This window comes from Serinus canaria, chromosome 18 (genome assembly GCF_022539315.1).
Source record: "Serinus canaria isolate serCan28SL12 chromosome 18, serCan2020, whole genome shotgun sequence".
Classification (NCBI taxonomy): Eukaryota; Metazoa; Chordata; class Aves; order Passeriformes; family Fringillidae; genus Serinus; species Serinus canaria.
The window spans coordinates 4,463,174-4,489,868 of record NC_066331.1 but is presented as its reverse complement, the minus strand read 5'-3'; the positions used below and the strand labels follow the sequence as shown (position 1 = coordinate 4,489,868).

Sequence of the window (26,695 nt, the reverse complement as noted above, 5' to 3'; positions counted from 1 at the left end):
GAAATTTTCTGAAAGCCACACAGATGTGAGGAGGACTGAGGAAATCTAGTCCCAGGTGAAAGATGTTGAGACCAAACCCCTGCCCCAGGTGAGCTGTTATGGGACAGAGATGCCAGTGCAGGAGCAGGGGAAGCTTTAAGCCTGCAGCAAATCCCAGCTACAGAGGACTCTCAAAGGGAAGCAACAGCTTTTCTTATTCTTGGTGGGATTTTTAGTTTTTCTATCTGAAGCTGCTTGTAGTACAGGGTACAGTGAGGAGAAGACATGCTTATCACCCAGGAACAGTAGCTTTGATGCAAGATAGAAATAATTTCTTTTCCTCTTTGAACTGTCATCATCTGCCAGGGGCAGCAGAGCCAGGATGCCCTTCCCAGCCTGGGGAGGGCAGGCAGCTGCTTTGGGCAGGAGCTTCCACACTGCCTGGAGATTTTGAGCCTTTGCCCAGCCGTGGGGATACTTTTGCTGGGGAAATGCTGACCTTTCTGCAGGGCAGGAATTCAAGGCAATGCTGTGAATATGAGAAGTGCAGCAGCACTTGGTATGAGATGCCACATTAATGATGCACATAACACCAACAGAGGGGCTTTCATGTTAAAGAGCTCCAAGCTTCTTTTAATGAACTTTACACCACAGGCAGATCTGGCAGGAAATGCAGCCACACCTGGAGGGGAAGGAGTTAATCAATCAGCATCAGGCAAGCTGCAGATGAGAGAAGTCAGGGATGGGTACAGTGGCACCAGCCATGCACCAAGTGCAAAATCATTAGTGCTTCCAGAAAAAAAGAAAGAAAAAAAAAGAAAAAAGGGAGTAGAGCACAGATTTCTGCTGGAGTGCTGGGTAGGAAGTATCACAGCTGGAGCTGGGATAGTCCAGTCTTGCAAAATTCTATTTGTATTCTCTCAAGGCAATGAGTACTTTGCTGGGCAAGCCAAATGAAATTAATTCATGGTAAGAGCTGGCAAGTACAATTCCAGGACCAGATTTCCACCCTTCCTGTCCATCCTGACACACACATTCTGCCTCCAAGAAATATACTCTCATCAGGAAAGAAAGTGAGGAGGAGTTTTCTGTTCTGGGTTCCAGCTCTGCCTCCCAGCACTGAGCTCCAATATCCAGCCTTCCCAGGGCCAGTCATTTTTTCTCTCTGCTTTGGCTGTGGTTAGCTTTCTTTGGGGAGGGAATGGCAATTAAATTCACAATTAATCACAATTTTAAAGCATTTCTCTATTTTTCAGAAGAGAGATGCTGCAGATGGGGAAGTGTTAGAAGGGAGCAGTAAAAGGCTGTGATTAAGCACCTGAAGGTCAGGGATGGCCTCGGCAAGGAGGAGGGAAAACTTCCTCCCCATTGCCCCATCCCTTCATGACAGCACAAATTTAAAACAAAGACAGCTGTTCAGTCAGGAGTGACTTTAGTTTAAATCTTTCTGTTTCTTGCTCAATAACTCTTTCATTATAAGCTTCCTGCTGGGGCAGTTTGTGAGCCAAGGCTTGCTACTGAACACGCGGCACTCCGGGGCTGCAGAGCGCAAGCGGCCAGCGCCGTCCTGTCCTCACCTTTCTGAATTATTGCACTTTCTAGATCTGATGGGGCAAATCCACAATTAAAAAATAAAAATGTTTAGATACAAGCTGTTCTCTGAGCAGCTAATCCCATGCTGGAAAGTTCTCCAGCAGCTTGAGGAGGAGTCAAGAAAACAGAAGCAGCTGTGGGATTTGTGTGAAGCAAGTTGTTCCTAGCCCTGCACAGATTACATTAATAAAATACCTTTTCTAATTCAAACAGTTTTAATTTATAACCTAGTTCCAAAGTCCTTTGAACTCTGTAGGAAATTCCAGGGTCTTGGATGGGTTTTTGCTCAAGTTCTCCATTGTTTGCATGAAGGGAAGAAAAGGAATATTGATATAAGCCCTGCAGCTTGGAGGCCTTGCTAACAAACACAGGATCTGAACAAGGGAGGATGGAGACAAATTAAGCACAGTCAGAAAACGGACCTGGTCCATCAGTGGAGTCTTTAAAATGGCTGTTAATTGCTCTGGAACACTTAAACCATTTATATTTGGTACGTAGATGCAAATTGAAGAGCGTCCCACAGTGCCTCCAAAAAGCTTCATCTGAAGCCCTGCCCTCAGAAGGGACTTTATCAAAATCACTCAGGAGTGGCTGGGTGATGTGACTGTAAGTTTACTGGGCAATGTTATTTTCTGTGTTACCTGCCTGCCCACATCACTCCAGGGGAAGTGCACAGAGCCCAGACAGCCCAGTGTGGGCTGTGACCTGATGGACACTGCAGGCAGGGGCAGCTGCTTTGTAGCATCCAGGGAGCCCAAATATCCCCCCGGGCTGGGAGCATCCAGCCTTCAACCTTTCCAGTACCCCTAGCTCAGATTTTTCTTCTGCTGAACCATAATTGAAGTCAATAACCTCTTCTAAGCTTCAGACCTGTCCACACAAACTTTGTTTATGCAGACTTGTCAGCACTTTAGCAAACCATACTTAATTGGGCTGGCTCCATCCCCACAAGAACACTGTGGCCATTCTTTTCCCTCCCAACGCCTCTCGACTCGCAGAGAGCCCAAACCATGCTCCTCCCCCAGCACTGCAATATGTGCTCCACTCCCACAGGTTCACCACCTTCACCCCCAGAGCTGCCCCTTCACCTCACTAGGTCACTCATTTTGGGTATATTTATTTGCCCAAGGCTGGAATATCCCGGGTCAGCTGCCACAAGTGATTGCACAGCAGCAGAGGCTCCTCTCCCACACACAGAATGTGCTTAGGCTTTTTTGGGTTTGCTCAGACCTCACAGGCAGCTGGATCTGGGAGACATCGATCAATCTTTCAGAACAGTGGCTGACAAATTTGTTTTAACCCAAGTTTGTAACAAAAAAATCCTACTGCTCTAATCCTACTGCTCTTCTACTGCAAAAGTTAACGGGGATTTTTTCCCCCCCTACAATGAAACCTGAATACCAGGCCTGTTTCAAATTATAGAAAACATGAAAGTTATGATTAAAGAATTTAGCTTGCAAGTGGAAGAGGAGACTGCCTTCTACCTCAGATGAGATTCCACTGTGCAGCTACACAAACACACAGGAGAAGGTAAAGCCAATGCCAAACCCTAATGACTTGCAGTAGCTCTGCAGCAGAGGCAGATTGTTACTCCTACAGCAACGATCCCTTGGGAGGGTAACACACCCCTCTAAGATGAGCACAACACCATTCCCAGGGTTTCATCCAGTAATTTCTTCCCTTTTCCAAAGGCCTAAGATAGAATATAACATTCAAGAGAATAAAACCTATAAAAGCTTTGGAGCAATAACCCAGTGGGTTGAATCTCCCTGAGATGCAGAACGTTCATTAAACGAGCTGGCAATGTGCTAATTCGGGGAATATCTTTTTTCCGAAAGGCTAGCGTTACAAAACAGTGTCACCAGGCACTACCAGGAAAACAATCCAGTCCTCTCGAAAGTTCAGCAGAGCTCATGACGACATTCCTGTCCCCAGACTGCCACCAAGATGTTCTCAGACAGCCCAGGCATATGGAAATCATAGCTCCCACAGAACAGCTGTGTTTTTTGGAAGTGACTTCATATTTTTGGATGTTGTCTGCCACATGGAATCTAACATCTTCAACAGCAAATAAAGCTCTTCCTTTTATCCCCTGCCATGTTTCCTTCATGTAATAAAGGTGGTAGATGATTTTTTAACTCCATAATCACTTTTTTCCCGGCCTTTTCTTAGAGCACAGGGACTGTAGCTCTGTAAGTGCCTTTGCAAGTTTCTGGTATTTCTAACAGGAATTGCCCTGAGATTTTACCCAAGAATGGAAGGATTCTCCTTCCCACTGGCCTCACGTCTGGGCTGATGTACTGACTCACTCTCAAACAGTCACTCTGGAAATAAGTTCCTTTCCCAAAACCCTCTGTTTCATACTGGCAGTTCCACCACATGTTTGCCTGGCAAGCCACGCACATTGTTTGCTACCAAATTCAGGAGAGGTCCAGACTCTGTGGGACGTGCCAAAACCTACCCTGGGCCCTGCCATGTGAACCAGGGGCTCAGAAGGCTCAGGGGTTGCTGTTGGCCAGCACTTCTGCAGCCTCTGGTAGTGAAAGGGGTGGTTGACAAGTCCTGTAAGAGGGCAGTGAGAGAGGAGATGCCAGGCTTCAGCAACAGGAGGGATGAAGGGCTGGGTTCACCTTCTTTATGGGTGGAAAATAGGAAAAAACTTTGCATTTCTTTGGCATCTGCCCTTCCCCAGCACTCCCTGCAGGTGCTGTCCTTGTAAGAGGAGGCAAAGCATCCTGGAGTCAGCATTTGTCCCCACACACAGGGACAGACAAGCACAGGTACAACAGCAGCCTGTGGAGTCACAGAGCAGTCCCCACAGCCATCAGCCGAGGCAAAACCAAACGCTTCAGCCATCCCTCCTGGCCTGCTTTGTGTGATAACCAAGTCCCTCCTCAGCCTTCCCTTCCTCACTAAACAGGGCTCAAGCCTCCCCACAAACAACTGCAGAGCTGTCCTTTCGTCTGCTCACGAACACACTTGATAAATAAACCCCAAACATTTCCATTTGCAGTAACAACCAGCTGCACAGGCTGCTGCAGTGGAGCTGCCATTCCATCTCTCCAGGCAGCTGCTCACCCCTGGAAAGCAGCTGGATCTCCACAGGAGCCAAATGGACGAGCACCAAAGGCAGCTAATGAAGCACAGGGAGTGCTGCTCCCTGCCCCTGCACTCAGCATCTGCCCCAGCTCTTCTTTGAGAAGCTGTGCCAGTGACTCCCAGACCCACTGGCATGTGACTCTTATCACTTCAGTTCCTGTAGATGACCACATTTTCTCCCTGGCGTGCCGGGAATTGACAAAAGAGAATCTGACTTAAGCATTTTGAAATAAACTCCAGGCATACATCAGGATGTTCAGCTGTTCCAGGCTCAGCTCATTTTACCACTTCACTCAGATCCCTCAGGCAAACTGCAGATTGCACAGAAGGATCCAGATGCTCAAAACAGCACCAGGTTCCTAAAGAGCTTTGGAAAAAAATCTTTTTTTTTTCATTTTTAAATCCTTAAAGGCCTTATATGTACATTAAAGTACTTTTAAAAGGGGGAGGTTTGTTGCTGTAAGCAATTAAGGCCTTTACTTCAAATGAACAGGACCTAAACCATCAATATTTTCCCTTAAGACCTCCACTAGCTGCCTTTGCTTTCCAGTTTCCTTGCACTAAGAGTACTGCTCAAGGTCACAACTTGGTTAATAAATCTAGTTTTACATTGAAGTTCTGCATATAATGCTGGAAAAGTCCAAAAGTTATTATATATATGTACATTAAAAAAACCCCAAACACATAAAACAAATTTCTATCTAGCTTAAAATTAAAGGCAGCAAGAGAGTGTCTTATCAAAAGATAATAACTCAATAAATAAAAATATCTAACAGAGCCCAGGTGAGGAGTCTTAGACAGGGATTTGGAAGAGCTACAGACTGTTTTGTTTTCTTGGGTAAGCCCTGCGTGGCAGTGAAAATTTGCATACATATATCAATATATATACAGACTGCTGCTAGCCAGGAGGGAAACAAACAAGGAAGTAGTCAGGAATTGGGAATAGCAGGGTGTCTTTTAGTTATTTAAGGTATTAGCTGAGCCAATGGGCACGCTTTTCCTGTTTTAAATAGACACAATAAGATAAAGGTCAGCAGGGGAATTGGTTACATTTCTCTTTCCCATGTATAGGTATGGCTGTGGAGGATGTAATCCTCCCAGAACACTTCAAAAATACAGAATAATTTGGAGATTTTATAAGCAACAAATTGGCTTCCTCAGCCCAGAGCACAGTGCATTACAGGTACCAATTCCCTGGGAAAACCAGAATAATTTGGGCTTTCTGATACTAAACAGTAAACCTAAATCCTGTCATGCAAATAAGGGATCCTGTAGGAAATATTACTTAGCATCAAAGCTAAGTGTCCTGTATGCTTATCGTTATAAAAGAAAACATCACACTGTAGGTAAAGAATATTTTCTAATCTGCTTATCTCATCTTCAGTAGATAATTGAATTAGAAATCAAACTCCAAGTGCACCAAGAGCCTTAATAAATACCAACAAACCCAATAATTGTTTTGGGCAGGCAACAAGCTACTCAGTGACATTCTTCCAGATCTATTAACACACAAACTTGATACAGACACCAGCCCAGCCACAGAACCCACCTTCATTTTCCTGACTTTCCTTCTCAATCCTTCTCAACCCATATTTTTTTCAGTTCACTAAACAATTATAGAAACAGCTCTTTCAGGCAACAAGAAATAAAAGATACCACAATCTCACAAACCTGCATATCCCACTGGGATCAGTAGGAGCTTACTGGGAGTTCAGGCTGATTTGAAATTACATTCATAATGCACTTGGGTTCATTAGAAACCAATTAAGGGCACTGGCTTCTGAAACTGAACCCACCACAGTCAGTTAATCAATTGCTAGTTCTAAAGTGCAAAGAAAGTTCTGCTTCTTATTACCAATTACTTTTAAAGACTATTTGATTTCTTAAAGGGAAGAACATCAAAGGCTGAGATTTCTATGTATCTGTACACACACACAGGCACACATTAACACACAGGCACGTAAATAAAAGCCCAAGTGAATTTGTCTCATGGGGAGTTGTAGAAGAACCTTTCCAATGGGCACAGTGGGCATTCTTGAGTGCTGCTTCTGTAGTCTTCAACATGAAATCTAGGACTGACAAATACCCAGCAGCCTGGCTGAGGTCTCAAGTGTGCCATGTCTTGTGTCCAGGTCCCCTTTTAGAGTTTCCTTGTAGCCTCCAGAATCAATACTTTAGAGAGCTCTTTGTTAACTCAGCAAAAGGCAGAATCCTGCTGTAAGAAGCTCAGGCAAAAGCTATTACAGAAGCCAAAGCATAAGGTGGGATGTTATTGGAATGTTCCTGAATAAGCAACTTTAAGCAATCAATTAGTTCCACTTTTGTTTTGGAAAGAAAGTAATGAAACATTACTCTTAGGGGCCAAAATGAACAAGAGATCCATTCCCTCCCTTTCTTGTAAAAAGCTCTGCATCTTGCAATATCTGCTTTAATGGCTCATTTCTGGTCCAGGGATTTCAAAATGTATATGGCTGTCCTCCAAACCTTCCTTGTAATAAGAGTGTATTTTGATTTAACTTAGAAAAAATCTTCTCATTGCGTGCAAATCCCTTCCCTGGCCTGCAGCAAAAATTCATCAGAGAGACCAAGAGCTGTGAAGTCTTCACTGTGCAAAGCACAGTGGCTGGAAAGACACCTCATTGCCTCCTTCTGCTTGGCCACTTGAGCTGTCACTGAAGGGCAGAGGTGTGAGAACACACAGGGATTGGTTCAGGAAATGATGTGCATTAGCTGAAGTTTGGTCCAGCAGAGCATCAGAACCCAGCTCAGCCTTACCCATCTCTGGATCCTTTGCTTAATCCACAACAACAGCAGAAAGTCCCAAAGTCCAGCCCCTTCTGTGGCTTTTATCCCAACAAATGCATTCAATGATTTCCAAATCAAAGACGTAGGCCAGGGAATAGGGGGATTGGATACTGAGCTTAACTGCTGCTCTTTGGATGCACTCAAACACTAGTTTTTGGACAGGCTGCTTCTGCAGCTCATTGTGATACTACCAAGAACCTCTGGCATGGGAACAAACAAAAGAAGTGTTGAAGACGCCAGGGCTGGCTCTGTGAGAGGGCAATTTAAAGAATAATGGACCTCCAGTGATAAAGTCTCCATGCTGTGCTATTCTGCTGGTACTTATCGAGGAAGTTTATTTAGGATTTAGGCCCAAGAGCTCCTGAGAGAGGCTTGTAAACAGCATGGAAGTTGAGTTTCCTGTGGGTGATAGGAAGATTGACAGCTCACAGCAACCTTTTGCGTTGTGCAATGACAAGTGTGGTTACTGGGCTGTTCCCCTGCAATGTGATTAGATTGTAATCAGACTGTGGCTCTGCTGGATTTCTTGATGCCTTAATCAATGGCCCCAAACCAAATGTCTTTCACCAGAAAGAAAAAACCCTGAAACTTGAATTCCTTGACACTGAGTAGGTTTAACACCCTCTAGTGCCATTTCATGCTTGTGGCAAATGAACCTTTTTTCCTTATGTACTTGGGGTACAACCTATAGAAAGCATGGAAAGATCCAGTGACAGATTCTGTTTTCTACTTTAATTTAGAAAATAGGTATCAATTTCTTTTCTCAGTTCCATAAAGTTATTATGACGGTGTAACTCCTTTTAGAATTAAAAAGCAGTTGTCAACACTTAAACAACTGTGGGTACAATCTTGGTGTTTATGGAAATCTGAAGGTTGGGTTACTATCACCAGTGAGACAAAGACATCATTTGGTGCATTAAGAAAAAAGTAAGTGCTGTAGTTTCTTTATATTACATAATTTTATAGGTGTGTTGCTCGGAGCACATTTCTAAATTTTGAGTTAGTTAGTTAGCTAGATGATCTGTAAATTAATATTTACAAATCATCTACTTTAGTGAAGAGTAAGACATAACAGGATGACTGCTTATATGTACAAGGATAATAAGTTTAATTGAACAGATGTGAAAAACAAACAACAAAACAAATATTGTCTGTAAAAATAACTCTGACTAAACAAAATCAAACTAAATTAACTTAATCAATTAGGAAAAGGTGTCTCATGGAAAGTATAGCTAATAAGCCCATCTTGGAAATTTTTAAATTATCCAGAAACCTGAGATACAAACTTGTATTTGACAAACACCACCGAAATGTTCCAACATCACATGGTATAATACATGTGGTCTATTTATGTATTATATATAAACACAGACCATGCATGAGAAAGTTGCCTATTCATGCTTCATAAATCAAAAAAGATGATGGAAATATACCAGTATTTAAGAGATGCTATTAAAACATAGAGACTTCTTAAACCATTTTCCACAAGAAAGAGCAAACTCAGAGATGGGAGCTGAGTTCTTTTCTTGGGCCCACAGTCCAAATTTCCCTTCAAAAAAAACCAACACAGCTTTTTTTTTTTTCCCTTTCTGGCATCCAGGTTGTTCAGTGATCACAGGGGAGGAGCCCACTCTGGGGCTGTACATGTTCATTTGGAAACAGACTTATAAACCCTCTAAATGAGCTGATGTTCTAGCACGTGTCCTTCCTCTATGGGGAGCCCGGGGTGTTTCTCTACACTTCAAAGCCTTCCATTAGCAGCTGCCAGCTCTGCCACAGGTCCCTCTCTAATCTCTCATTCCATCATCACTTTAGGGCACTTGTAATGCTTGATGGGACTTTAACATAAAACTTCCCAAGGCAGTTGTCAGATGGCCGTGGGTCCTGACCATGACACAATTCACATGGTCAGGAATGTGGTTTCATGCTATGCATGTTGCTTAGCAAGCTTTTGGTTCAGACTTCATGGTACTTAATCTTTTCCATGCAAAAAATTGCTTAACAACATCTCCTATGTTCAGCTGAACTGCTCCACTAGCCAGAGGGAAAACTTTGTTTCAAGGTGGATTTAAACTTTGCTGGAAAAACGAAAAATCTAATTAGACTACTTAATAAAATTTACACTGTTGTTCCTTCTGTCTGTGATGTGCAGGGGGTGCAGAAGGGCTCTGCTGACCTCAATGAGCCACGCACCAGCAAGGCAGATCAAAAACCACCACCTGGGCTGTGTACCACACGCCCCACAAGACTGGAAGACCTAGAAACTAAATACAAATCCCCAAGCACTGTCATACCCACAGAACAACCCTCCCACTGCCACTTTTGAGAAAGTGCAGGATCAGAAAGAGCAGGATAACACTGCCGCTGCCACTGGGGAGAAAGTGAAGAGTCACTTTGCAGGATGTCCTTCACTCAGCTCCTGCTCAGCCTTGTCCCTGCGATTAAATGATCCCTCTGCACAAAGCCCATCCAAAAGCAGTTAAAAAGAGTGACTGAACGAGATGGAAATAGCAGCCATCCCCCACAGGTGGTGTGCCAACATCAGGGGCTAACAGGGCTGGAGTACGAAGAACAGCCCTCTAACTCCTGGGCAAAACTGACCGCTTTTTGGAAGTTATTTGGACAGCAGGCTGTGACTGCAGCTCCTCCCCCAAGCACTTCTGTGCTTCAGTCTCTCCAAATCATTCCTCAGCCCAACTGGAGGCCTGCTGCCCTGTGACCACACTGCAGCCTTCTGCAACAGAGGCTGGCTCCCCAAAACCTGATGTTCATTGAGGACTTGCAGCAGGGGAGACTGGCAGAGCATTTCTTTCTTTCAAAGACAGATCTACACAGATGAGAACTCTCCAAGTGCTCTGCAAAGCTGATGCCAGTCACATTTTCAGAGTTCCAGTGTTGAACAAAGACTTCACTCTGGGGAGAAGAGCATTGTCCAGCAGAGGAGGTGACAGAGACGTCAAATCTATCTGCCAGATGTCGGTGTCGTAACTTGTACCGAGCCTCCTTTCTCTTTGTACACTTGGCCCTGCCGCCTGCAACATGCATTTCCCAGCTGGAAAGGCCTCACACACTCCTATTACTGGGAAAAAAGAAAACTGCCCAAAGGGAGAAAGTACAAAAGATTTGCCTTTGCTACAGGAAACTGGAACTGCCAACAGTCTTGCTGAACTGAGTGCGTCGGCAGAATTAGGGTTTAGCAAGGTATCAGCAGTGGGACAGAAATGGAGGGAAAAAATTTCCCAAGTCAGGCTATTTTCTCTCAAAACCAAGTGGAATAGAGAAATAAAATTGATTGATCAGAGCTCTTTACAGTCTGGAATTTCACTGCATGAAAAACTCCAAGGTTGTTCTCATTTTCTTACCTTCCCAAATGCAATTCTCAGCCTCAGGAGTTTATCTGTGCAGATGAATAGGTACAGAGCTTTCATACTTGTGCATATTTCATTTCAGCAAAGATGAAAATCTTTCTTGTTATCCTGCTCTTTCTGATTTTTTAAATACAATGCAGTTGAAAATTAAATGTGGTGATCCAATGATTACAACTTCCTGTAAAAATGAATAAGCAATAAAGTTTACATTTCTGTGAAATGTTTTGACTTAACAAGATCATAGTTTTCCAGTGGAAGACTATTCCCTTGGGAGTTTCTGACCAGCTGTAACTGCAGCATTTGGAATACATCTGTCATCCTAGGAAATGAAGGATTACCAGAACCACAGGAGCACAACTAAGTGTTTGTTGTGGTGGGGCTGAGGGATGCTCTCAGTGGTGGGTGCACCAGGTTCCTTTCTCATTCTTTGCAATTTTAAATCTCTCCTACATCTGAACAGAGAGTGCTGAATTATTGAATCGATGTGTGAATATAAACACTCAAACTGTGCAATTAGAAAACAGATAAAACTCCAGTAGATGGCGCTCAAAAATATCCCAAATTTGTGTCCCTGCTCGGCTGTCAGGACCTCGGTGCCATGCAAAGGCCTCGGGGAGGCAGCTCTGCCAGCAGCCCCGGGCAGCCTCATCACCATCGCTGAGAGCCAGGGGATGCTCAGAGCTCCAGGGCCGGTCACAAAGGTGGGCTCAGCAGTCGCTGGGAACACAGAACATACAACAAAAGCAAGTGGATTAAGAGATCTAGGTCCTGTAAAAACACAGCAAAGTTTGCAGAAATGTTGGGAACTGGGGCAGTTGTAGAACATGACTTTCCAGGCAGGGGAATGTCTGGCTGCCAGTTCCTGTGCAGTCCTGTTGTTCAGTTCTGGGGTCACTTTTAAATGTTGTAGCTCAGACTGGAAGAAGCCTGTTGTATTTCAAAGGCTGTTGAGTAGCAATTCTTCCACAGAAGCACAACTGGTTTTACCACCACCAGGGGAATGGTTTTTATTGACCATTCTGACCAAAGACCAGAGTGAAAGTTGATACCGTCTGATAGAGTCCCTGTTGGTGGCCCACGGGAAATGATCTAATGGCCAGTTCCTCTGCAGTCCCAGAGCCAGTGCCAGAAGTGCCTCAGTCCCTCCAGGCTGGGACACAGCCGATGCTCCGGGGTGACAATGCTCAGTGTGGAACCCAGAGCTCCTGGCTGCCCTCTGCTTTCTGCAGAGGAAAACAAGCCCTTCACACAGCCAGGGAAGAGAAACCTCCCCAGGCTGGTTGCCAACATGTTCAGTCCTCCTCTGCAGTACTTATCTCTGCTTTAGCATTAGTGTGAGCAAAGCATACATGGGCACATGGATCCTCTCTGATTTTTCTGTCCCATCCTGAGCTGCAGGCTTCATGCTTCACTTCTGGTCACTTTACAGACCAACTGCACTTTTCTGTGTCTGTGTCTGTAATCCATCTAGTCCTGCTTGTCATGGAGCAGCCCAGGCTGCAGTGAGGAAGAGGTGGCAGCTCAGAAGAGCCACCTCAGCCCCACTGATGTCAGCTCACAGAGGGGCAGTGACTGTGATGTGAGTGCTGTGCTCAAACCGATGGCTCGTGTCTTTCACAACACTTGGAGCTGGTGGCACTTGAGGCTACCACACCTATCAAGGCCCAGCTCCTGCAGTGGAGGAACTTTAGGGTTTTGCCAGGGGAAGAACAGCTTGTTCTCTAACTTTTTGGGGGTTTTCTTATAAAAGGCTATTGAGGTGTTGGTCCTATATGCATTTAGTTGCTCATTTTGCAAGAGCTTAAACATCAGCAATAACTTGACCACCTTTATGATCTTTCACATGAGTTATATTACTCACTTCAGCAGTTCTACCTTTAGGTAAAAAAGGGAAAGGGGCTACAGGATGCTTTGCTTCAAGCCTGCATTTAATTAAACTTCTGCTGTACTGCTTTTGCTCCAGATTAGGAAACAATTTACTCCCAGACTTCATTAGACTTTCTTGAGAAAACTGTTTATAGAGAAATGGTTAAGAGATCAGGATGTTTCTTTACAAGTTCATTTTGCAAACCAGAGTGAAAAGTCCTTTGCTTGTATGCCAGCAGAGGTCGTTCTTTGAAGCACCATCAGTTGGGAGGCAAATAATGAAATTACCTACATAGAAGCAAAGCAGAACTGGCAACAGAGATGGTCATCCATAACATGTCCCATGGATTCCAGGGAAATAAATCTGTTCAGGGGAATCTCAGCTAATTCACGTGGAGGCCACTTTGTCCTTTTTTACTGTGTGAAACAGCAGATTTCTCTCTGCAGCGGGAGAGAACAAAGAGCAGCAGGCAGTGAGAATGTGACACCATCCCTTCCCACAGCTCTCTGGGCTGCAGCTCTGCTGGCTGGATGTTATTTTAGTGGCTGTGCCTCCCTCCCATGCCGTCCCAGGGCCCGGGAGCCGCGGCTCTGACGCCCGGTGAGCCCGAGGCTTATTCATGTTCAGGAATGGGAGGGTCAGGGCCATCGACACACACCAGCATCCTGCTGCCTATTATTTCCTGCCAGCCCTGGCGTTGCACCAAACCCTAACATGACAGGTGGATGGAGTTCACAAGGAAATCATGTCATGGGCCAGTTTTCCAGGAAAGCTGTTAACTCTATTCACAAACCCGGGCCTTCAGATGGAAAGGGAACGTGGCAGAGAAAAGGCAGTGAAGGGCTGCTCTGCTGTTATTGATGTTTCTGTCCCAGATTATTCACTGACATCTCTTGCTGCAGCACAGAAATCTTTACCTCTGCACCGTGCCTACGCCTTCAAGAGCAGACTGTGGCTGAATGTCTTTTAACTTAAAAAACATGGGGACACTGCCTCTGCAAATCCAATGTGGGCATTTGATGTCAGTCAGGCTGCAAAAGATGGTAAAAGAATCTGCCTTTTGCTGAGCTAAATGCTTCCTGGGGAACAGAAAATAAATATGAGGTGAGGATCTAAGACCAATGTTAACCTGGGGACTTCAAACATTTTGTAAGAATGAAACTGAGGATAAAGTCCAGGATGTATCAGAAACAAGACTTACACATTTTTAAAAGTCTCCATCAACAAGGCACATTTACTGTCCTTCCATTACACTATGCAGTGTCCAACATCTGCATTTGTATGTTTTTCTCTTTCTTTCCTAATCTTCTGTTTTTAAAATGCAATAATTTTGCTATTAGTATAGAAAGCACAGAAGAAGAGTTAAGAGGAAAAGCAATCAATGCAAAAGAAGTGTTTTTCAAAATTGCCATGTTTGCTACAAATGCAAATTTTAGGATGCACAGTCAGGACAATAGGACTCCAACTGGCTGCTCACAAGAGGAAGGATTAGGTCCTGTGTCATGTTAATAGTGACATCAACAACCTGAATAAAAGCCAAAAATTCAAGTTGATTTTGCAGTTTAAGACCATTGTTCTCCCACATGGTTTAGCCTGTAAGATTTAGTCTACACACAGATTTCTGCGGAATTGATAGTTTTCACATCATACAGAGCAGTTCTTGATATGTAATGTACTTCAATATATAAAAGCCCTTAATGACTGGATAATATTTACATTGATGTAGCTAAAATGCCATACAAGCTAGAGGCAACAAATGTATTGGAAATATAAAAGCAAAACGGTATCTGTCAATGCTCAGAGGTACTGGTAATATCTATGCAAAATGATGGCTGCCAATGTTGTTCTGCTCTTCTTATTTTGCAGCCCATAGTAAAAACAAATTAGGTGAAACCTGCTAATCATATGCACCAACTTCCACCTCAGATATCAAAGGAGCAGTAACCCTGGATTTGACTCTGGATAAGCAAAGCTGAGGCAGGAACACGGGATATTCCAGAGGGCTTGTTCCTAGTCTGACTCTTCCGGATGCTGATGAGACTCTCAGGCCTCTCTTCGTTCCACACTCCGAGCTGGTTCCTGTTCTCTGGAGCTGCAGTAACACTGTATATTTGGTGTTTGGTAACAGGAGCTCTCCCAAGTGTCCATGGCAGAGAAACTTAATTCTTGACACAAGTCCATGAAACTAACCTTTCTTTCTCTCTTTCTCTCTCTCTTTTTTTTTAAACCTGGAAAATTATGGTATTAGAGCCAGAGTCATGTACAGAACACAACACGTGAAATGACTGGGGAATTGTAAATTGGGCATTTTGACTTGAAAAAAATCTAAGCATTGTCATACCAATTTGATTATTATTTTAAAATACTGTCCCAGGCTATAACTGTCTTTGTGTACAATAGCAATACAGGGTGTAGTTACAGACACAAGTTCCTGTGCTTAGGTTTTGCAATTATTATTTAAGATCACTGTAACATTTGCCCGGAGCACCACCGCAATTCCTCTATTAGATAATTTTCTATCCTTGTGAGGGCAGTTTTGCTTCTGCAGTGCTGCCAGGGGTTTCAGGAAGGGATAGACAAGTAATTGTGACAATAAAATTTGCACCAGCTCCCACCCAGCCTCTCCCAGAACTGAAACACCATTTGTGGCATTCAAAGCCTTTTCACACCAGAAGGGAAGGTGTTTCTGAACTGGAAAGTCACTTTGATCTCCACAGGGTTGCATCCTTCTGCTTCTCAGATTCCCATGAGAAACACCAAGCAGCAGTCGTGGAGTTCCAGATGGCTTTGCATCAAAGACTTGGTGCACTGCAGCACCCAGCACCCAGGCATGAAACTCCAGATCCGTCCAGATTAGGTCATGGGGCTCAAAATTTGAAGTAGGAATTTTGGTTGGGTTTTAAGGGCTGAAAAGGATGTCTTGCTCCTGGGAGAAGGAGAGAGGATAATAATGAAAATATCTGAAATAAATAGATTTGCAAGAAGAAAAAAGCATAGACTGTTAGACATGGGTAGGATGTCATGCCTGGTCAGTCAGAAAAGATGCTACTACTGCTGCAGACTGGCCCAAAATCAATGCCAATGAATCATGGGGGAAAAGTCATGGTTCCTAAGGCCATGTGAGCACTTAGTGATGAAACCTTTGAAAACACTTTCAACAGCCTAAAAATCTGCCTGAACTGCTCATCACCTCTGCTTTGCTCCTGCAGGACACCAGGATCAGGTGCTGAGATTCTCCCACATAAAATTACTGTTTCGCTCCTCTGAATGAAAGACAAACAAGCCTGGCTTTGTGCACAGCCTTTCATTTGCTTCTTGGGATGAAGATGCTTGTGCTTGTACATCATCTCTAAAGGACACAGACAATGCTGCTGAGCTCAGCAGCCCCTCTCACCCAGATGCCTCCCAGCCTGTCCAGTTGGGTGGTACTCAGGAGACCAGGGTGTGCCTGAAGCTTTGCAGGGATCACAGCCAGGGTCACTGCAATGTGTCTTTCTTTGCACACAGGCTGGGTAATGCCCAGGTGCCCACAATTAGCAAGGCAGAGTGTGCTCCAGGAACTCTGCCAAGTCCTTGCCTATGCACTGCAAAAGTCAAAGAGAGCAGAGATAAGGACAGGGAAATCATCTCTAGTAGTAGCAGAGCAATTCTTACTCACTCCTATTTACCCTTCCTGAAAAAAACTGCTCCAAAACCCCCCTCATCTCCATTCCACTGAGTTTGGATTTTCTTTTTTGACTTGGAGCTGAGCCTCACCTTGTACCTCTACGTTCCTTTCACAGCAGTGATGGCCAAAGGAGGACCCATGTGTGGGAAAGACTTCTGGAGAAGCTGGTGGACAGTTCCTGCTCTGGGCTCAGTCTGGGAACCATGGAGCCAAGCTGCCACACACTTAGTGCAAATCACTACATCTCTACAGCCCCTGCAGTTCTCTCCTCAGCAGCCCCCAAAATTCCACTGACAAAAAAAGAAATGGGGAGGGAAGGAGCCAGAAAAACTATTGTGTTCCCAGGGAGGGGAAAAAGATGAACAGCTCTATTTAGCTTATCCAGCTTTGCTAATGTCAATCACTTCTCTCATTTTAAACAGGAAAGACACCACTTTAGTCCACCTGTTCCATTATTTATCATGCTATGCGTTTCCCATGAATTGTCACTCATGCAGAACCTGTACATAGTAAGGGGACACCCTAATATTTTTAATGACCTTAAGCAAAGTGATTGACACTAGACACCGGTGTCAGATGTTCTGGTGACGCAACATGTTCTCCTAGCAGCAGGAAAGCTTCCTGCCGTGATTAAGTGAGGGCTATGGAAGTGCTAAAATGTGTTGTCAGCTTTCCTCTGATGCAAGTGATTTTATTATAGCATCTGGTAACCATGGAGTGTGGCAATGCAAATACTGACCCCAAACATCCCCTCCTGCACATATAGCTCACTCTATTTAAAACACAAGGTGCAGCTTGCAAATCCAGGGATAAGTTATGGATGTAACAAGCTTAAACCATGGAGGGCAGAGGAAATGGTGGCACCTAAGCCAGAATTCCTGGGTGGTTTCAGCAGGAGAAGTAGAGGGATTCAGGATGAACTGCAGAAGGAACCCCCTGCAGCACCTCTTTGGCAGGTGGGCTCTGCAGCAGCATCACCAAAACTGTCCTGGCTGCCAGAGGCTCTGAGGGCAAAGAGAAGACACAGGCCTGTCTTACGTTGGTAGTGGAAAGCAAAAATCTCCAGCCCTTTTGAGTCTGGAGAAAGTAAGGGGGAAAATAAAAGAGAGAAAAAATAAAAAGAGGGCTCCATGCAGCCCCTCTGCCTTCTCATACACACCAGGGTGGAAACCTGTGACTCAGCTCAGCACCACATGTCCTTCAAGAAGAAGAAATCATGTTCTGGTTTGCCTCAATTTGGGACAAACCTCTCAATAATCCATTAACTGAGAAAAGCTGGAAGAACTCTAAACACAAGAGTTACAGAATCAACACCTCAGCCACAAGCGGGGAACACCTGGCACCTGCTTTTCATGCAGATTTGTAATCCCAAAGCTCAGTCAGCAAACACTACACATAGCTTTGCTTCCACAAGTTATTATTAATAGTTGTGTCTCAAACTGACTGTGACAGTGAGTGTCTGCAGAACTGTCTGCTATGATTTTTCAATAACAGAGCTGTTAATCAAGCTGCAGAGGGTTCAACTATCAAACCAAAGTCCACAGGCTGCAGAGGTTTTCATAAGAGATCAACAGTACATGTGTTCGCAGTTATTGTCACAGGGGTTGTTCTACAAAAATAGAAATATTAAGTAGTCAGAGTTAAAGATACAAGCTATCTTGATAGCAATAAAGAAATATTTTCTAAAGGTCCAGCAGAACTGGATATTATTTTAATGAAATTTATTTTTTAATTTTATAGCAAAATAATCAAAAGTGCTAAACCTGACCACTTTAATTTACAAAAAAAGTCTCATGTTTTAAGCTATGATCATACCTTGTTATTTAGGTTAAACACATAATTACACATTTCTACTGATTTCTATTCAATAATGAAACAAAATCAATATTAGTTGGTTTAAAAAAGGGGGAAAGTACCACAGGTATTGGCAGGGGGAAGTTACATAAAATATAAGAATCAGCTTATTGAGAAAATTGCAATGTGTTCTTATTGCCTTTTTTTTTTTTTTTTTTTTTTTCCTACAGTTTCAGTCCCAGATGCTCTGGCCATAAGCTTGTAGTCACTTCAATGCTATGACTTCTCCCTTGGTCAAATGTCAGTGTTTTAAGGAGACCTCTGGCATTTCAAGTCAATTCAAATTATTTTCTCAGTTCCCACGTGTTCCCCTTCGAACACAATCAGCATGTTGGAGAATGCAGTCAGGATGGTTTCAGTTATGTGACAGTTTTCTGTGAAGGAAAAATGGGTTTTCCTCTGTCTTGGAAAGAATCACTACCAAATCTGCAGTAAGAAATATATTGAGAGCACTTGCAGAGTTGTTACAAGTATTTCTTAATCCATTCCATTTTCATTTCAGTTTGTTTCCACAGTTAAATTAAAACCTGCAATCTCTTCTACTGATAAATAGCAAAGTTGACTTACAAAGGATCTGCCTTCTGTCCAGCCCTCTCCTGGTGGCCTTTAGCCAAACAAGGTTCGCTGGTTTGCCACGAGCGCTGTCTGGCTCTCCCGCCTCTTTGCTTTCTTCTTGTGCTGCCTGATCTTCCAGCACACAGCGCTGGAAGCCAGCAGAACGAGTCCTGAGGACAAGAGGACCAGCCCAAAGACGGAGATGATGGATCCATGGGAGTTGAAGATGTACGCCACGGCAGTGACCACGATGCCGGCTATCAGGATGACCACGCCGAAGGGAATGGTGCAGCGGTAGCAGGAGAGCTCTGCTCCCCCTGTGGCTGCCGTCAGCTGGCACTCACTGACCAGAGGAATGGTGGTTATCACACAGTCATTGTTGTTACTCTTCTCTGTGGGTACAGAATCAGGGTGCTTTGGGGTGCCCAGGATCTCTTTGATAGGTTCGTTTGTCATCTTGATTGTCTTGGCTCGGCCCGTTCTTAGGCTAGAGCAGGCTCTGCTGAGCTCGTGCTGCACTGTGGAGAGAAGAGCATGAGTTCAACCAATAATTAACAACTATTTATAAGACAAATGGGGACACAGAAGTATCCCCTTGGGATCACTAAAAACCATACATTCAGACCCCACAAGGATTTATGCACAAGATCAACAGTGACACAACTGATTGTGAAGGATCACAATCACTTCTTATAGTAATCAACAATATGTGTTTAAGTTCTGGAAATAACAGAGTCACGGACCAAGACAGACACTAACAGTAAAGTGTTGTGAGCCAAATCCTACATTAAGTTACATCCCAAAGTCAGTATTTCTGGACATAATTTAGATTTCAATGGCATTACATTTTCTCACAAAGAGGTGAAGTTCACACACTGTTTTGATTTTTGCTCACACACTTTTCGTACAGTTTCTTTATACATCTACACACAATACATTACACAGATTTTCTCCATTGCACATCACAATAACATGGTCAAGAACTAGCCAAACAAAAACCAGGATGAACAGTGAGCTCTTTCTCAGTGCAAGTGCTACTTAGGGAAAAAATTCAAATGGTCACGAGAAGGTGTAGATGTGGGGGAGTGGGGATGCAAACAGATTCCCACACTCGGCTCAGCTCAAGGTTGGTGAACCTCCAGTTACAGCAATATCAGTGCCAGACTGTCAGCTTGCCATTTACACTGGCTTCATGCAAAAGCAACAGGTCTCTTGAAAATCCATGAAATTACATCCCTGTTACTGTGGGAGGTAGATTTACCATCATATTCACTCATCTCAGGTCAGCAGGTTGTTTTTCTCCTGTTTCCAGACCGTAAACACACTCTTCAGTCCTGATAGCATGCTCAGTTTGACTGCATCTGCACAGGACACAAATACCTTTTGGCTCTGGGCCCAGGGAATAATCAGAGCCCACCTGCTCAGAGCAAGAGGAGCTCATAGCTCTCCACCATTTCAGAGCTCAGCCTTGTCTCTGGGGCTCTGGTGATGTGGGGTGGCTCTGGGGCCTGCAGTGAGCTCTGCCAACACCGAGGCTGCACAGATGTGCTGTCCTGGACCCAGCTCAGTGCACCCCAAACATGCTCCAGAGACTGGGACACTGGGGAACCACTGGGGAACCACTGGGGAACCACTGGCTGCCCTGCTGTGGGCAGCTCCCAGGACTCCTCCACCACTCTGGTGTGGGCTGTGCCGCTTTTGCTCTCATGAGCAGCGCGATATGCAGCTCAGAGAACAAGGAAGAGCACTGGCAATGCAGTAATGCTTTTATCACTTTTATCACCTTCACATCTGTGACTAGGAAGTTAATTGCCAGATACTAGAATTCTCCTTTTCCTTTCCCACCACTCCACCCTTGTTGCTAAGATATATTTGCTCATTGTGGAGAGCCCTTGGTTTTATATCTCAGTACCTCCTGTAACTGACTGTGGGTTCTACAAGAAAGAAGATTTTACTCTTTTTAAAAAAACACAAGCACAAACAAGCTAAATGCTGGATACAGAGTGTTTGCATACAAAGTCCCCTTGAACCCTCAGGAGAGAAGAAAAGCCCAGATCTGGTTTGCTAAAGCTTTTGTTCTACTGCTCTGGGAAGAGTGCTCAGCTCCCTGTTGTATCTGCTGTGCAGAGCTGCCTGTGGGCTCAGCCCTGCCAGAGGAGCCTGTCCCTGCTGAGCACATACAACACACCCAAGCACACACAGTGACAGCCCAAGAGGCATCAGGCACACACTGAAACACTCTGATAATCAGGAAAACTTTTATACTGTGAGGGTACCTGAGCACTGGAACCTAGTGAAGTTTTGTAGTCTACCCTTGAGATAATCCAAAAGCCATCTGCACAGTCCTGGGCAGCATTGCCTAGGTGCTGAGCAATAGTGGGGTCAGACCATAGGACCTCCAGAAGCCCCTTGTAACCATGACCTTTCAATGATTCTGCCTGTTTCTGTGAGAGTACTTGGTATCTCCAAGGGCAGGAGAGGGATTTGTTCAGTGCTTATCAGACAAAGCAAATGCATCTATGCTGACACCTTAGATATCCTAAATTCTCCTAGGTTCAGTAGGTTTGTTTTCTGAATCCTAATGCATGGTTATATGCCTTTTAAATCAGACAGAAAGAGCCCAGGAAAGCCATGGGTTTGCTCTCGAGTGTCATTAATCTGTTTCCCTGTGGATCTGAGCCCAAGTTCTGCATTTTCAATAATGATTGACACAGCAGAGATGTACACTGGTGCCATTATGTTGCTGCATTACTTACCCATAAAACGTTACAGAAGTTCAGCATAACATAAGAATGTGGTCCCCAAATGTCACCTTATTTTGATCTTACCATTCAATTAGTATATCATTTTATTATCAAATTTGAGGGAGAAAAAAATTGAAGTATTTTGCATATAAAAGGTCTATTGGCTCAAATACACTAATAACTATTCAAAAGTCCAAGTACTCTAACAGTCACTGAAATAGGGAAACTGCCAAATAACTTTAAAAAGCCCATAATAAACATTATTTTCTGAAAAATTTTACCCTTTAATCAAAATGTATTTACTCCTGTCTGTAAAGTCCTTGTCCCTCTGCTTCAGCTACATCTTCAATGAGAATTAAATTCTCCTAGACCTCTTGTACAGAGATCTGTGAAGAAAAGAGATATATTTATACAGTCAAATCTAACAGGAATAAAAAAATATATTCTAATCTATAATAATTAGGTCAATGGCAAAATAACTGCTCATTTCTGAGGAGCACTGTTTTTTTCTGGAGTAGGATGCAAGAAGGCAGGCATTCATATAAAACGAATAAACAACCTTCTACTGAAATGCTATTAAATTAAATAAACAACAGAACCTATTTGAAGTGTAAGCAAAGGTATCTAGCCCTAGAAAAAAGGGCACTGGATCCTCATTGCCAGCAAAGTCACTTCTGACTTAAGCCAACAGGTGATTTGGTTCAAGTTTCAGGGTAAGAAATTTAGGCAAAGATACCCAGTAACACCAGCATCCTCTCGCTAATCATACCACAAGAACCATCTTAAGGAGCTGCTTTGAGTTGGAGGAAGAATGTGCTTCTGTGGCAATCTGTGGCTAACCCTGAGTAAAGGGGAGAGAAGAACTTTAGCCAATAATAAGTGTAAAAGATTTATCAAAAAGACATTAAAGCCATCAGCATGCACACCTACCAGATCCAGGAGAAATCCATGGTCAAAGAGTGCTGAAGACGTCTTGTGTGACAATTCAAGGTAGAAAGAGCTGCTCGAGTCTTTGAAGCATCAGATATTGCTGATTGATGAACTGGAGGTGAAAATATTCTAGCATGGAAGTTTCCTACAAGAAAAGTTGTTGGATAATTATCAGTTTCTTAAGAATAAAAGTCACGAGTATAAGGCTTCTGCTGTGGGCTGACTCCTGCTCCTAACCTAACCAAAGCAGGAGATGTTCTCCCTCTGGCTCTGCTAGTGGCTTCTGCCTCTTTTCTTGGAAGCAGCCACCCATTTCTGGCCCAATGTAACATTTTCATTTGATGGTGTGACGTCCCAGTAGTGAGTAACATAACCCAGTCAAGTCCCCCAGAGAGAGCCAGGGGGAAACTGTAGATAAAAATCTTATTAAACTTCACTCCTATTGCTCACTTCACCTGTGTGAGTAATGATTTAGAATACATGGGAGTTTGTCTCTTCTATGAGCCAAATTTCTGTGAGCAAATCACTCCATCTCCCCGCTCCTCAGATTTCCTAGCTGTGAACTGACTGTGACAACACACTTACCACTAAAAAAAAACCTGTTAGATCTCTTCCACTATAAGAAAACCTAAGTAATACAATCCCAAAAACTCAGAATAAAAAAAGGCAGACTTACACAGTCCAAGAACTCTCTGTAATACACACAAGTCCACTATATTTACTACTGTTCATTTCTGTTCCTGGATTTTTAAAAAGAAGATTCGTTAAAAACAAGATTGGTAACTCCAAGAGGGTCAAGGTGGGCTCTGCAGCAGGGCAGTGATGACTCTGCAGAAAGCAGAGCGATTGAAATTGTTATCAACTGCAGAAACAGCTGTGAAATCACCAGGCAGCTGGGTAAAACTCACGAAGCAGCAGATTTATGTTGCTAATCTTATTTGACACCCTTTCTAGAAGTGCATGATCACGGACGATGATTTCAACATGGAAGCAGGAGTCCTAGGTGGGGATGAGATTAAATTCATGAGAATAATTTTGTATAACATTAAACTTTAAGGGGCTTTCTGTTTTTAAGTTATGTAGACCCACCCTGCTAACATTTCACAAACACAAATATTTACAGGTACAAACTGCTGCTGTTCTCCAGAAGATCGCTGGAATAAGCCTGTGACATTGCCAAAGTATATTTAGCTGATTATTGAAGTTAGCTAATAATAAGGAAGTCTACCTGTTTATCTCATTGATTATATTATTTTCCACAGAACCTAGCAATTAATTTAACTTTCTGAAAAGTTTGGAGGGAAATGCAGGGAAAAAATCCAGACTTCAGATAAATAATCTAGATTTCATTAAAAGAAATGCAGACCTTTGAAATGTGCTTGCAGTCAACTTCTACTTGGATTACAGCAAGGTTATATTTGTTGGAAAGCTCTTCCCAATGCAACTGTGCCCCCTAAGCCCCTCTGCCAGTATCTTGCTTGGAAAAAATTAATTGCTCATCAGTTATTTATTTGTATTTATCCCTGACTGCATGAAGTTTAGATGTTTTTATTTTAAATTAATGTCTTTATCAAAAATTCTAACAGAGCAACTTCTTAGAGATTAAATTTCTTCCCTTCTCCTTCCCCCTCTCACCACGAAATTGAGAAGCAGAAACACATGAAATCTCTACATGAAACTTCCAGCGTTTTAATTTGGAGTCATTTCAATGTGGTGCTCTCTCAGGAGGCTTCCTACATATGGAGTATCTCTGTGCAAGGGCAAAGAGCCACTACAACCCTTTCCTTTTATTCATATTTTACTTATATCCAGTGGGACACATTTGAGTTTTCTGCCTTCAAGCTCTGAACGAGATTCTCTCTATCTTACACAATACTGCAGGCACCCTTTTTTGCTTATGTAAAATCCCAATAAATCATAATGCTCACACTTCACACTATGGCTATGCATTAAAGTGACTACGGAAAAGAGCCTAAGGAGTCCCTCTGTTCCAAGAGGAGAGCCTGAGTTCATTCAAAATTCAACAGTCTACAGTAATCCTCAACACAATCCCGCAGCTCTGCCCCAGGTGAACACTCCTGGAAATACACAACCAGAATTTGTACTTACAGGACTCCAGGACCATGCCCTGACCTACAGAGGCAGCAGAAGAACACACTGCCTCCGAACCAGCTGCCTCAGGATGCAGCAAGTTTCTCTCGCCAAGTTTTAAAGTAAAATCATGAACAGGTTTATACTCTCGCACCTTTTTCGTTTTCCCGACGTAGCCGGGGTGTAGGATGGGAGCCAACCCAACCCCTCCACAAACCAACTCCGTTATGTGCCAGTTGCAAAACTTTCAAACGCGCCTGCTGCACGCCACACACACACACCTGGACTAAAATCCTCCGTGTCACGCCTGTCCCCGAGCACCTCTGCAAGAGAGCAGAGAGGCGAGCAGGAGGTCAAAGCCTTGTGCACGTACAGCCCTGCGGTACCGGGAGGCAGCGCGCCGAGGGACACCGACCGCACCGGGAGCGGCTCCGGCTGCCGAGCCCCCGCGGCCGCTGGAAGCGGGGAGAGAGAGCCCTGTGCCGCAGCGGAGCCCGAGCAGCCGCGGCCGCCCCGGGGAGCCGGGCACGGGAGCCCGGCAGCCGGAGCCCCGCGGGCACCGGGAGCCGGAGCTCTACGGGCACCGGGAGCCGGAGCCCCGCGGGCACCGGGAGCCGGAGCTCTACGGGCACCGGAGCCGGAGCCCCGCGGGCACCGGGAGCCGGAGCTCTACGGGCACCGGGAGCCGGAGCCCCGCGGGCACCGGGAGCCGGAGCTCTACGGGCACCGGAGCCGGAGCCCCGCGGGCACCGGGAGCCGGAGCTCTACGGGCACCGGAGCCGGAGGGGCGTGCGGCTCCGGAGCTGCCAGCGAGCTGAGCCGTGCCAGCCCATGCCACAGGCTGGGCCAGTGTGCCATAGCATGGGCTAGTGTGCCATAGCGAGCCGTGCCTTACCTCCCGGCCTCCGGGCGGGACTGCGGCCCACAGCCAGCTTAAGAGGGGATGCAGCTCGGCGTACAAGGGACTGTAAACAAAGTTCTCGGTGAGAGCGAAACAATTAAGGGACCGGAGCAAATTCAGCGGTGGGAGCTGCGGCGGGCGGGGCGGCAGCGGGACGGTCCGGCTGAGCGGGGGGGCCGGGAGGGTGTCCGGGCTGGGCCGGGCCTCTGCCTCCGCCCCGCGCTGCTCACAGCCCGGCACAGGGATGCACACGGCCGGGACACCGCGAGGGGAGGCTCCGCATCGCGCCCTGCCCGCGGCAGGTCACACACACGCAGTTCCCTCTGCCATCCTCCAGCCCTCTCTGCCATCCTCCACCCCCCTCTGCCATCCTCCAGCCCTCTCTGCCCTCCCGCCGCCCCTTCTTCTCTCCAGCCCCCTGTGCCCTCCGGCGCACCCAGCCCCGTGCCGTGTGTTCGGCCACATCCCGGCCGCGGCAGTGTGGGTGAGGGTCAGTACCTGTCCTGAGCTCGCTGGGTGGCCGTGCTGGGTCACTTGGAAGCACAGTCCCTGCCGAAATCCAGATGAACCCCTAGCTCAACTGCTAGGAATTAAAGGTGGAGGAATATAACTTCGGATGGCATTCTAAAAGGATAAAGTTTTATGTATCATTTAGAAATATTTTAACTGGCTTTTCTAAGCTTTAATTACTCATTTCTGCAGCACATCAAATACTACAGGGGTTTGGAGAGGATGGGTGTGGGTGTGTGTTAATTTTTTACCATGATTTCTGTTACTTCAGACAAAAACCAGACAAATTATGTTTTTAAGTATTGTAAAAGGACATGTTTGAATTTTGCAGTTAAGCTCAACCAAAGTTTATATTTAAAAGGCACTATTATATCAATGATTGATAAAAGAACAGTGCACCAGATGTATTTAATCAGCCACTCTGTCTCTGAAAGCATGCATGTACTTTTGACTCCCAGAGTGAAATCCTGGCCTCACAGAAATTTATGGCAAAACTTCCACCAACTTCACAGGGGCCAGGATTTCATCCTGTGTGTTGTTAAGAATTGCCCAGTGACAGAGACCCTTCCAAGGGTTCATCTCCTCCAAACAAATCAACCAGGTTCTGGAAAAGCTCCACAGCTTTATGCAAGAAACTGTCAATTTTTTCCCCTCACTTGCTGGTGCTCCCATCAAATATATCGGCATTTGAGCAGAAATGACAAAGAAACTGGATCTGAGGGAAACTCCATT

General features: G+C 44.7%; 1 protein-coding gene across 6 annotated transcripts in view; it reads right to left on the bottom strand.

The window, feature by feature from the left end:
• Positions 1 to 15,043: 15,043 nt before the first annotated feature.
• TMEM100 (transmembrane protein 100) overlaps positions 15,044 to 26,695 on the bottom strand; it is an 18,243-nt gene continuing 6,591 nt past the window's right edge. Inside the window, exons 1-4 of one of the 6 annotated variants that reach the window (XM_018918963.3) lie at positions 25,448 to 25,629; positions 22,462 to 22,606; positions 18,800 to 19,305; positions 15,044 to 15,637 (exon numbers count right to left, since the gene is read on the bottom strand). In XM_018918963.3, the coding sequence (XP_018774508.1) occupies positions 18,839 to 19,243 (405 nt within the window). In that variant the 5' untranslated portion in view covers positions 19,244 to 19,305; positions 22,462 to 22,606; positions 25,448 to 25,629 and the 3' untranslated portion in view covers positions 15,044 to 15,637; positions 18,800 to 18,838. The other 5 variants (XM_050981283.1, XM_018918965.3, XM_030232765.2 and 2 more) reach the window with 5 other exon arrangements.